At 50.9% G+C, this 12,500-nt stretch overlaps 1 protein-coding gene across 1 annotated transcript in view; it reads left to right on the top strand.

The window, feature by feature from the left end:
- Positions 1-12,500, top strand: part of SEZ6L (seizure related 6 homolog like) — a gene marked incomplete at both ends in the record, with an annotated part of 72,424 nt that overhangs the window by 36,542 nt on the left and 23,382 nt on the right. Inside the window, one exon of the mRNA XM_080717796.1 lies at positions 8,160-8,356. Coding sequence (XP_080573922.1) covers positions 8,160-8,356 — 197 coding nt within the window. The remainder of the gene's footprint in view (positions 1-8,159; positions 8,357-12,500) is intronic.

Raw genomic sequence — 12,500 nt, 5'->3', positions numbered from 1 at the left:
CATGACTGGCCAGTCGACGTGTTTAAATATGTCTGTCTAGCCAAAATTACCCATGAATACCACTGGGCAAACCTTCTTTTATTTTTTGTTTTACTTTATATTTTTATACTATTATCCATGCATTGTAATTATCCATCACAGTGCACGATTTCTCTGCTTAGAGTAAAACGTTCCTTTGGAAGGAATAAAGAAAAAACAGAGCCAGGCGTGGTGGCACACGCTTGCAATCCCAGCATTCGGGAGGCTGAGACCTGGAGGATCACGGTTCGAGGACAGCCTCAGCTACTTAGTGAGGCCCTCTGCCACTCAGTGAGATCCGGTTTAAAAATAAAGAATAAAAAATAGGGAAGGGGGGTGTAGCTCAGAGGTCAAATGCCTCTGGGTTCCATCCCCAGATCCACACAAAAAGAAAGAAAGTAGGAAAGAAAGAAAGAAGGAAAGAAAGGAAGGAAGGAAGGAAGGAAGGCAGGCAGGCAAGCCAGGTGGTTTGACCAGCTGTTCAGTACCCTATGTTCAAGCCTGCGCCTCTCCCACATCCTTGGGACTCATAGGTCCGGGTCCAATGTGTGAGGCCCCCCGGGCACGCACTGCCCCCTGCTGGCCAAGGGAGGAATTACCTCGCTGCAGGACGGTTTGTGGGTTGGTAGGGTTTCTGTATTCCAGCTTGGTCTGGCCTCTCTCCACACCCCAGTGGGAGCTGTACTGACGTCCCCTTGAGCCGTTTTTATCCCTTTGAAGAGGTAATGCATTCACATGATTCAAAACTCAAAGGTACAAAAGAGTCCACTGAAAAATTAAGTTCTTTGCCTTTCCCCAAGCAAACAGCCCCGGCCCAGCCCCCGAGCCGGGAGCCATCCACCACCACTTTCTTTCTACGTTCCCTGAATATTTTTAAACACCTCAAAAAGCACAGCATAAATCACTAACACAATAAAGGCACCCAGGCTGCGTAACAAGTTTGATACCGCTTTTATGGCTTACTATGCTAAACCCGATCGATAATAACCATAAATGAAACAAAAATAATTTAATTGCTAAGCAATGTCAAATATTCAGGAGACATAATCCTTTTAATACAGCGAGTCTTGTATGAAAATGTTACCTTGGTGGAAAATTACCAAGACATATTACCTCGGTAGGGACAAAAAATGGAAAACAGGGTCTAATTGAATTAACATGAACACCCAGACAATCGGAGCCAATTAGCTGAGACCACAGAGGTGGTGGAATCACATCCCATGGACTTTATTTGCACTTTTTAATCCACATTTTATATATAGGATTGGACCCAGGCAGGCTTTTTAAAGACAAGGTTGTGTGGCTTTCATGAGATTTTTTTAATAAACAGCTGTTTGAATCTCAGGTTCAAGCAAACAACAGACCTTGCTTTGATTGTAGGTCTGATTCCCCTGTGACCTTGGCTGAGTGATTTCTCCCGATTAGATCTTAGTGTCCTTATCTTTAAAATGGGGATAATCAGCTAGGTTTGGTGGCGCAGGCTAGTAATCCCAGCATTTGGGAGGCTGAGACTAGAGGATCACAGTTTGATGGTAGCCTCAGCTGCTTAGTGAGGCCCTCTGCAATTTAATGAGACCCTGTTTCAAAATAAAGAATAAGAAATAGACTTGGAGGTAGAATACCCCTGTGTTCCATCCCCAGACCCACAAAAAAAAATGGGGATAATCGCCAGGCCTGGTGGCATGTGCCTAGAATCCCAGAACTTGGGAGGCTGAGACGAGAGGATTGCAGGTTGGAGACCAGCCTCAGCAACTTAGTGAGGCCCTTGGCAACTTAGGGAGACCCTGCTTCAAATTAAAAATAAAATAAAATAAGGCTTGGGGTGGAGCTTAGAGATAGAAAGCCCCTGGGTTTAATCCCCTGTACAATTATTATTATTATTATTATTATTATTATTATTATTATTATTAACAATAATGATAATATATCATAATGTAAACAGAACCATCATTAGGTTTTGTGGACGAGGTTGTTGAATGCCCAGCACCCTGGCTACTGTTCACCTAACGGTGAGTCCAAGAAAATCTTTCTCCAACATCCTGTGGGGCCACAGATCTTTAGAGCAGGGTTGACAAGCCCTCAGATGGTGGCTCTGCCCTGGGAGGCCTCAGCACCAGCTGGAGCAAGGCCCAGGTGGAGGGAGGGAAGGCAGAGTCCATAGAGCTGGCCTGGAGGGGCTGCCCAGGCATGCGGGGGTGTCAGGTGGCCCCAGGCTAGATCTGTGACCTGCTCCCCCAAGGAGAAGAGAGGACGAGGGTAACTGGAGTCCAGAGACAGCTGGGGAGCATGCGGGGCAGCCCCCTCCGATGATACTGACATTCTCAATTTGACCTCTGGGAGCCTTTGAGGACAGCAGTCAGGACCCTGGATAGAGGCATTCTCCCCTAAGGCTGGGGCAGGGGAGAGTCCAGTCCAGGTGACATCCGCCCAGGCAGGGATCCCAGAGAGCCAGTCCACTCTGCAGGAGCTGAGGCTGAGGTCGGCTGCCTGCCCTGGGCTGGTATTGATTCTCCTGGCGTACACCCAGCTCACCACCACGCAGCGGTGAGACGGACGTAGTCCCCACCTCAGGGAGCTTCCAGTCCGGTGCAGATGTGACCCAGACTATTGCAGCCTCAGGTGCCGACTCCACAGGAGGGTGAGCACAGGAGGGCTCCTGGCCAGGCCCAAGGGGACAGCCCGGCTTAGTGCATGAGGGAATCCTGGGAGACTGAGATCAATGGATCTGAGGAGAGAAGGCTGAGGACGTTCCAGGCAGTGAGAAGGGAACATGTGAAGCCCCAGAGACCGCAAGAGCAGTTTGCTCTGGAAAGGACAGGAAGAGAGGCGGCCGCAGAGAAGTGGGAGGAGCAGAAAAGATGGCAGGATTGCAAGTTTGCACTTTACCCAGATGAGGAGATGGTCGTGATCTGAGCCAAGATGGCCATTTGACCAAGAAAACAGGGGTAGACAGTGGAGGGAGAGCTGGAAGCTGAGCTCAAACCCTGTGCGTGTGGAGAGCCTGGGCTTCAGCACAAGAGGGGCCGCGTCATGCAGGGGCTGGCCTCCGGAAGCCCCATGACCTGCTGGGGAGGGAATCCTGCCACACCCGGTTCCAGTCTGATCAAACCTGCCTGCCTGCCGGCACCTCTCCCTCCCACTTTTGCTCAGGAATCATCCTGACTTTTCAGCCTCTCCTTGCATTGTATCTGACTAACATCTCTGCTCAGACCCCAGCAGAAAGCAACCTCCGCCTGGGTGAGTCTCCCTGCGGTGGCTCCGGTACAATTCCATTCCCGTGGCTTGAGTGATGGAGTCCAAGGGACCCAGTGCTCAGCAGAGCCCCTGAAAGTTCAGGTTTATCTAGTAATTGGGAGGGGCTAAATGACTTCCCCTGGTGTACATAATTAGCACCAATCTATCAAAGGGGCAGACTCAGCCAGGCGTGGAGGCGCACGCCTGTGATCAAAATTCCTGCAGGACCGAGCCCAGTACACACAGTGGAGACTGCCTGTCCATGTGCCCCACAGTGGTTCCCTCTCTTTATCCCCCTCACCAAGGTCTGGTGCTCCCCGGTAAACCAGGCTCCAAGCTCAACACAGCGGCGCTCAGCCTCTGCCTCTGGGGGACTCAGTGAACAGCCAGGGGTCCTCTCTGTGGAAAGCAGGAGTGGTTGGCTCTGGTTGTCTTCTCTCGGCCCAGGGGAAATGAGGCTCCAGGAGCAGGGGGAGTCTGAGCCCCTCAGGTTTCTGCGTCCTGTCCACAGAGTGCAGCCGCGTGAGGGGGGCTTCTTACCCGAGCGCCACTGGCATGGCGGACTAGATCATTCTTTGTTATGGGGGGCGTCTCGTGTGTTGGAGGGTGTTTAGCGATGTGCCTGGCCTCAGCTCACCACTGGGACAGCCGTGGCTTCAGACACTGGCAAATGTCCCTTGGGGACAGAATGGCCCCTGTGTGAGAATCACTGAGAGAAGTCACCTGAGGTCTTTAGATGTTAACAGCAGACTGAAGAGGAGGAGGAGGAGGAGGAGGAGGATGGTGTTGATGGTGTTGATGGTGTTGATGGTGATGGTGATGATGACGAGGATGATGGTGATGACGATGATGGGGATCATGGTGTTGATGATGGTGATGGTGATGGCGATGTGATGATGGTGATGATAATGGTGGTGATGATGGTGATGGTGATGATGATGACGATGACGGTGATGATGGTGATGGTGATGGTGATGGTGATGGTGATGATGGTGATGATGATGGCGATGACGATGATGGGGATGATGGTGATGGTGATGGCGATGTGATGATGGTGATGATAATGATGGTGATGATGGTGTTGATGGTGTTGATGGTGATGATGGTGATGATGATGGCGATGACGATGATGGTAATGATGGTGATGGTGATGGTGATGGTGATGGTGATGGTGATGGCGATTATGGTGATGATGGGGATGATGGTGGTGATGATGGTGATGGTGATGGCGATGTGATGATGGTGATGATAATGATGGTGATGATGACGGCGATGACGATGATGGTGATGGTGATGATGGCGATTATGGTGATGATGGGGATGATGGTGTTGATGATGGTGATGGTGATGGTGATGTGATGATGGTGATGATAATGGTGGTGATGATAATGATGGTGATGATGATGGCGATGACGATGATGGGGATGATGGTGGTGATGACAGTGATTGATGTGATGATGGTGGTGATGACGGTGATTGATGTGATGATGGTGGTGATGACGGTGATTGATGTGATGATGGTGATGACGATGATGGGGATGATGGTGTTGATGATGGTGATGGTGATGGCGATGTGATGATGGTGATGATAATGGTGGTGATGATGGTGATGATGGTGATGATGGTGTTGATGGTGATGATGGTGGTGATGATGATGGGGATGATGGTGATGATGGTGTTGATGATGGTGATGATAATGATGGTGATGGTGATGATGGCGATGATGATGGCGATGACGATGATGGGGATGATGGTGAAATGGTGGTGATGGTGATGATGGTGGTGATGACGGTGATTGATGTGATGATGGTGGTGATGATGGTGATGGTGAGGATGACGATGGGGGCGGTGACGATGAAGATGTCCATAATGGAAATGACACAATGACAGGGTATTCAAATGCCCTGGTACCCACAGTGAACCTGGAGTTTGACCCATGACCTCCCGACCCCTCTTCTCCTTCTAAAAGCCCAGGACACAGACTAGAAACACTAAAGCCAAGTCGTAGACAAGCAATGTCAGGAAATCACACGCCTTCCTTACCCTGAGCCCATGCACCCTCCCAACACACTGCTCCTTCTCCATTTTTTTTTTTTTTTACAGAAAACAAAATGGTGTGATTGGGTTTAAAATGAAGACTGTGTGCACCCTTGAGGGTGCAGCTGCTGCACTTAGGGCACTGAATTACAGAATAAAGCCAAGTAGTGCACTGTCTGGAGCCCACTGTTAGCAGCAATTGGCTGTGAAGTTGGCTTAAGAAATAAAGACCTGCCGCCCACCATGGTTCACTCTGGCCTGAGCCAGGGTTCTCAGGAGAAACGGATGTGTCCAACGCACTTGGAGCAAAAGAGCACTCCCATAAAGTCAAGAGCAGACAGCAGCCCACAGATAGGTTCTCTAGTGGCTCTTTCCTAACAGAGCATGTATTGAGTGCCTACTGTGTGCAGGGGAAAGATGGCAACTCAGATTTTTAACACAGTAGGCACATTCGGTGCCCATTCCAGTCAAAAGCTGGCTGGGGGCAGGAGGGGTGTGGGGACTGTCACGTGTGCAAAGTGGGAAGTGACTGTCAGTAGGAGAGGCTGGCTTGGGGAGGTGGATCCCAGGTTTGAGGCCAGCCTTAGCAACTCAGCAAACTAGCAAGACACTGTTTCCAAATAAAAAGATAACTGCCGGGTATGGTACGCACACTTGTAATCCCAGTACTTGGGAGGCTGAGACAGGAGGATCGCAGGTTCCCAGCCAGCCTCAGCTACTTAGTGAGGCCATCTGAAAATTAGTGAGACCCTATTTCAAAATAAAGAATAAAAATAGGGCTGGGGTGTAGCTTGCAGGTCTGTGGGGAGCCATTAAGTTTTTCCCCTAAAAAAATATTTCTGACTTAGGTGACTGTCCTTCGGCCAGAGTCAACAAGGTTGGGGGTCATAGAAGGTTCAAAGTAAAAGGTCTGGGTCAAAGGTGCCGTTGGCCCATATTGAGCACAAGCCGTTTTTAATTCTTTTAATTGTTTGAAAGGAAAGGGTCTACGTCCTCTAGTAACACCTCCTTGACCATCGGGGTCCTCAGTAACCGGAAAAAGGCTGAATCCTCTAGTATCTTCTCCGTTTTTTGGAGCCCGATTTATAGCCACTTGAAGCGGTGATATCGGTGATATTAAAGATAATAACTCATCTTGATGGTACCGAGCAGCAGTTTCCTCCAGCCGCTCCTCTTCTTCAGTATCTAACGTATCCTCATCTTCCTTAGGAAGTGGAGTCAAAGCTCCTTCGTGTTCTCTCTGTTTCCCTAACACAAAGCATATCCCTTATCATATGTGCAAAAAACAAAAAACCAATCTTTTGACCCATTGTCAAACTCCCACTACAATTCCCACGTTTCTCACCGCCACCACGAGTCTTCGCACGCGCTCTTTTTCTATTCAGCGGTGTCCTTCACCGGGTCCTCAGTTTCAGAATCTCCCCGTACGGGCCACCACCTGCCGGAGCCAGCCGGCAAGAGTACGGGTTCCGAAGAGAGGCGTGAGGATGAAATAATTTAACGCTAAGAATTTGATTCTGAGAATTTTTAATCCTAACGTGGGGGTGTGGGGGTGTGGGGCAACCTACTCCGGAGTCGATATCTCTACTGGCCGACCCCTGCTCCTGGGTCAATATTTCCTACTGGCCAACAATGGGTTTATTTCTCTTGAGGTATTTATAGGTATTTACAGGTCAATCAATATCCTCATGTTATCACCACCGGAATACAACACAGACCAATCCAAAGCACATACATTACAGGTAGGTCAATCAATACCCTCGTGCCATCACCACCTGATCTTCTCGCAGACCTTTTACTTTGAACCTTCTATGACCCCAAACCTTGTTGACTCTGGGCGAAGGACAGCCAGCTGAGTCGGAAATATTCTTTTAGGGGAAAAACTTAATGGCTCCCCAAAGAGGTCGAATGCCCCTGGGTTCAATCCCCAATCCTGCAAAAAAATAAAATAAAATAAAAAGGTAGCCAGATATGGCTACCTAATAAAAAAAAAATTACAGGCACACCTATAATCCCGGCACTTGGGGAAACTTGAGACAAGAGGATCGCAGGTTTGATGTCAGCCTTAGCAACTTAGTGAGACCCCCAGCAATCTACCGAGATGCTATTTTAAAATAAAAAAATAAATAGCGCTGGAGGTGTAGCTCAGAGGCAGAATACTCGTGAATTCAATCCTCAGAACCAGGGAGAGAGAGAGAGAGAGAGAGAGAGAGAGAGAGAGAGAGAGAGAGAGAGAGAGAAAGCTATAATTCACAAGCTGCATTTTTTTTGGAGGGGTGGTACTGAGGTTTCTGGAAACCCTTCTACCTCCAGGCTACACTCCCAGACCTATTTTTATACTTTTTTATTTGGAAAAGGGTCTCTTAAACCAGCGCGGCTGGCTTCGAACCTATGCCATCCTCCTTTCTCTGCCTCCCAAGCATTGGGATTACAAGCGTGCGCCACCACGCCCGGCTGCCTGCATCTTTTGTCAAAAAAACAAGGACCCAAGTCTCACCAGCCCCAGCCCCATGCCCAGCACATGGCAGTCACCCAAGCAAAACCACGGATTACTGGGAGTGCTGATGGTGGTGCTTCCTGGGGGGCTCGGCTTTGCAGTGGGGCCCACGCAGGCAAAAGCATTTCATGAGCCTGCCTTCAGAGCCCCAACCCACCCCCAAATTGTCCTTTAGGAGGGACAACACATCCTGGTCCCAATCACCACGTGTGCCTACCTCATCCCACCCCTTGCTCAGGGCTGGACACGTCACACATCTTACATCTTGAGAAATTATGTGTTGCCTTTAAAAAAAAAAAAAAACACTCGAGAACTTCCTGGCCGCCCTCACTCTGACGTCCTCGACTTCTCCCTCTTGCCTCTGCCCTCCCAGCCTCAACCTCAGCAACAGCGACATCCTGACCGTCTATGATGGCGACGAGGTCATGCCCCACATCCTGGGCCAGTACCTGGGGAGCAGCGGCCCCCAGAAGCTGTACTCCTCCACGCCGGACCTGACCATCCAGTTCCACTCGGACCCCGCGGGCCTCATCTTCGGGAAGGGCCAGGGCTTTATCATGAACTACATAGGTGAGTCCCCTCCAGGGCCTGTGTTTTCTTTCTGTTCAGATGGTCTTTTCTAAGTAGATGCGTCTGAAGAGCTGTTAATACATGAACACAGTTGGTAGATGTCATTTTTTTGTTTGTTTTTTGTTGTACTGGGGGTAGAACCCAGGGGCTTTCTACTTCCGGGCTACACTCCCAGACCTATTTTATATTTTATTTGGAAACAGGGTCTCACTAAGTTGCCGAGGGCCTCACTACATAGCTGAGGCTGGCTTCGAACCTGCGCGATCCTCCTGTCTCAGCCTCCCAAGCGCGGGGATTACTAGCGTGCGCCACCACGCCGGGCGGGTAGATGTAGTTTGTAAGAGCCGGGGCTCTCGGGTCAGAAGGGTTTGTGTCCTCAGGCTGTTGCCCATGGCTGTGTGACCTCTGGCCAGTCTCTGAAACTCTCATAGCCTCCTTTTCGCCATCTGTCCAATGAGAACAGTGATGCCTCCGGCGGGAGGCTGGCGCCTGGGTGTAGTGGACGATGCCTCGTAACTTGACGCGTTTCATTTGGAGCCAGCTAGGTTTCCCATCTCAACACACCGCCTTAGACTTGCACATTCTCAGGGCGGGGCCTCACCTGCCCGCCGGGACTGAAATCAGTCCCCCCAAGGACGCCTCCCCCTGTGCCCCAGATCCACCGTAGCTGTTCCTTCTCTCCCCGCTCACATACTTTAGATCCTGTTAAGCCATCCTCTCCTGCTCCGATCTAAGAAAAATCATTCGAGGAAGAAAAGACCAGGTCAAGTTCCCACTAGACCACCCAGTGTTCTGTTCTTTCCTTCCCTCCCTCCTTCCTTCCTTTCTTTCCTTCTTTTTTTCTTTCTGCTTGCTTGCTTTTTTGGTACTGGGGATTGAACCCAGGGGGCATTCTACCTTCAAGCTGCACCCCTAGCCCTTTTGTTTACTTTGTTTTTGAAACAGGGTATCACTAGGTAGCTGAGGGTCTCACTACATTGCTGAAGCTGGCCTTGAACCTGCAATCTTCCTGTCTCAGCCTCCCAAGTACTAGGCTTGCAGGTGCGGCCATCACACCCGCCCCTCTCGGGCATTCATGCCCTCCTGACCCATTGCTGCCTCCACCACCGTCCCTGCTCCAAGTCCAAACCTCGGAAGGTCTCGGTCTCCATCCTGGAACCCCCTCGTCTCTGCCTGGTGTCCTTCCCCTCCGGGCTCCTGCTCAGCTGTGTGAATTTCAAGGGCACCTGGATTCCATCAAACTGGGATTACAAGTGTGCACCACCATGGCGCTCTTTACGTCTTACTTTATACCTTTCCTCGACCACCACCCTGGTCCCATCTGCCTTCATCTCCAGGTCACCGTGAGGCCCCACGGAGCCTGGCCCTGGACCAGATTTAGATGACCCGCCGTGCCTTGGGTCAGCTCTGTCGGGTCTCGGCAGGAGCAGCCCTGGACCAGGGAGGATGAGACACTGGCGCTGAAGTGCACACCCAGCCCTTTTCTCCTCCGCAGCTTTGATTCTTCCTCCTCCATCCCCAACGCTCTGGGCCAGGGCAGAGAACTCGCGAGATGAGATGCAAGAGGGTAATTAAGACCTGACTTTTTGGGCCAGGCGTGGTGGCGCACGCTTGTCATCCCAGCATTCGGGAGACTGAGACCTGGAGGATCGCGGTTCACGGACGGCCTCAGCTACTTAGTGAGGCCCTCTGCAACTCAGTGAGACCCTGTTTCAAAATAAAGAATAAAAAATTGGGCAGGGGGTGTAGCTCGGAGATCACACCCCCTCTGGGTTCCATCCACAGACCCGAAAAAAAAAAAAAAGGACCTGACTTCTAGCCCAGCTGGTGGTGCACACCTGTAATCCCAGTACTTGGAAGGCTGAGGCAGGAGAATGGCAGGTTCGCGGCCAGCCTCAGCAACTTAGCGAGGCTCTCTGCAACCTCATGAGACCTTGTTTCCACATAAAAATAAAATAGAGCTGGGGGTGTAGTTCAGAGGTAGAGAGCCCCAAGATTCCATCCCCAGTACCATGTACACACACACAAAGACCTGACTTCATTTGAACGCAGGATGGTGGCTGTACTTTCCGAACAGGCGGATCCAGCCGGTGACTGAGGCAGGCGCTCGTCATTTCCAGGAACTACATTCACATCTTCACCCCTGGGATGGAAGGGAGAAGGGGGGTCCAGCCTGCCAAGCCCCTCAACCACCAAAGACCCTCTGGCTGGAGGAAGACTCCAGACCTAGGGTTCCTCCCTCCCCTGTGCCCAGAACATCACCACCTCCATCGCCCAACACAATCGTCCGACTGTCCCTGTCCTTGCGTCCAAGGTACAAGGCCTTTTCTGGGCAACGGCTGTCTCAGGGCACCTCTCGTGTGCTAAGATAAGGTCCACGGTTTCATCGCCAGCAGCAGCCATTCTTTTTTTTTTTTTTTTTTTTTGTGGTACTGGGGTTCCTGGAAGCCCTTCTACCTCTGGGCTACACTCCCAGACCTATTTTTTAAATTTGGAAACAGGGTCTCTTAAGCCAGCAAGGCTGGCTCCGAACCAGGCGGATCCTCCTGTCTCCACCTCCCAAGCACGGGGATTACAAGCGCGCGCCACCACGCCGGGCGCAGCAGCTATTCTTCACCCTCCGCCTCTCTAAGAGGCTAACATGGGGATCGATCGTCTGTGTTATGTTTCTCCGGGGCCTCTTTACCCCGACTCTGCCGCTAAATATTGGCAGCACGGCTCCTGCGCCTGAGTCCCTCGCTCTGGCCACATCAGCTGGGGTTGGCTGGCCAGGCCAGGCGCCCCCATGTCAGCTGCCACAGAGGGAGGGGGTCCGGCCTCGCTCCCCTCGGCCCCTCGAGCCTCCCCTCCCCCCGCCCAAACATGAGGTCAGTTTTATTCATCTGTCTCCCCGGTGCCCGAGACAGTCTTCTAGAACTGCCCACAGCTCTGGGGGCAGAGGGCTGACCCTCTCCAAGGCCAATCGAGGTCAAGGAGAAAGTCCAGTCCAGTTCCAGCCGGCCACAGCGTGGAGAACAGATCTGACTTCTGTGTTGTTGCTGCTGTTGGCAGCATTTTGATTTTTCTTTTGTTTTGTCTTTTTTTTTTTCTCTCTCTCTCTCTCTTTTTTTTTTTTTTTTTTTTTGTGGTACTGGGGTTCCTGGAAGCCCTTCTACCTTAGGGCTACACTCACAGACCTATTATATAATATATATATATATATATATATATATATATATATATATATATATTTTTTTTTTTTTTTTTAAACAGAGTCTCTTAAGCCAGCACGGCTGGTTTCGAACTCGTGTGATCCTCCTGTCTCTGCCTCCCAAGCGCGGGGATTACAAGCGTGCGCCACCACACCCGGCTTGTCTTTGTTTTCTTTTATTCTTTGAAAGAGTTTCACTAGCCGGACATGGTGGCGCACGCTTGTCATCCCAGCGTTCGGGAGGCTGAGACCGGAGGATCGCGGTTCGCAGACAGCCTCAGCTACTTAGTGAGGCCCTCCGCAACTCAGTGAGACCCTGTTTCAAAAAGCAAGAAATAAAAAAATAGGGCTGGGGGTGTCACTCAGAGGTAGAACGCCTCTGGGTTCCATCCCCCACACCGCAAAATAAATAAATAAATAAATAAATAAATAAATAAATAAATAAATAAAAATAAAGGGCTAGGGATGTACCTCAGAGGTGCATTGGGCTCAATCTCTAGGGCAGAAAGGAAAGGAGGGAGGGAGGGAAGGCAGATGTCCAAGGCCTGGGCGATTTTTCTCATTCTTAGCAAAGCTAATAAAAACCTGGGGGGACGAGCCATTCTAGAACCTTCCATAGGTGCTGGGTGAACTTGCAGATTTCTGAATCGGGCCTCCAGGGTACGGGCTGAGAATCAAGGGATGGGAAGGTTACCAGACTTGGCCGAGGCCACCCACTCTTTAAACAGTGCAGCCCAGAGGTGACCACAGCTCTGGCCACGGCGGCAGTGGCCAAGCAATTACCAACATGGCAGATTTCCACGTAGGAGACAGAAGGTCCACGCGAGGCCGTGGCCACGGGGCTCGCTCTGAGAAACCAGGCAAGGGAGTGTGTCTCCGTCCCAAAGCGCTGGACACGGGGAGCCGTGTTCCTGGGACCCACCCCATCTCTTCCCTGGCATACAACCTGCCAGC

The sequence above is a fragment of the Muscardinus avellanarius genome, assembly GCF_963383645.1.
Source record: "Muscardinus avellanarius genome assembly, chromosome: 21".
In the NCBI taxonomy this organism is placed as follows: domain Eukaryota; kingdom Metazoa; phylum Chordata; class Mammalia; order Rodentia; family Gliridae; genus Muscardinus; species Muscardinus avellanarius.
The sequence above is the reverse complement of the archived record's forward strand: the minus strand, read 5'-3'. Positions and strand labels throughout refer to the sequence as shown.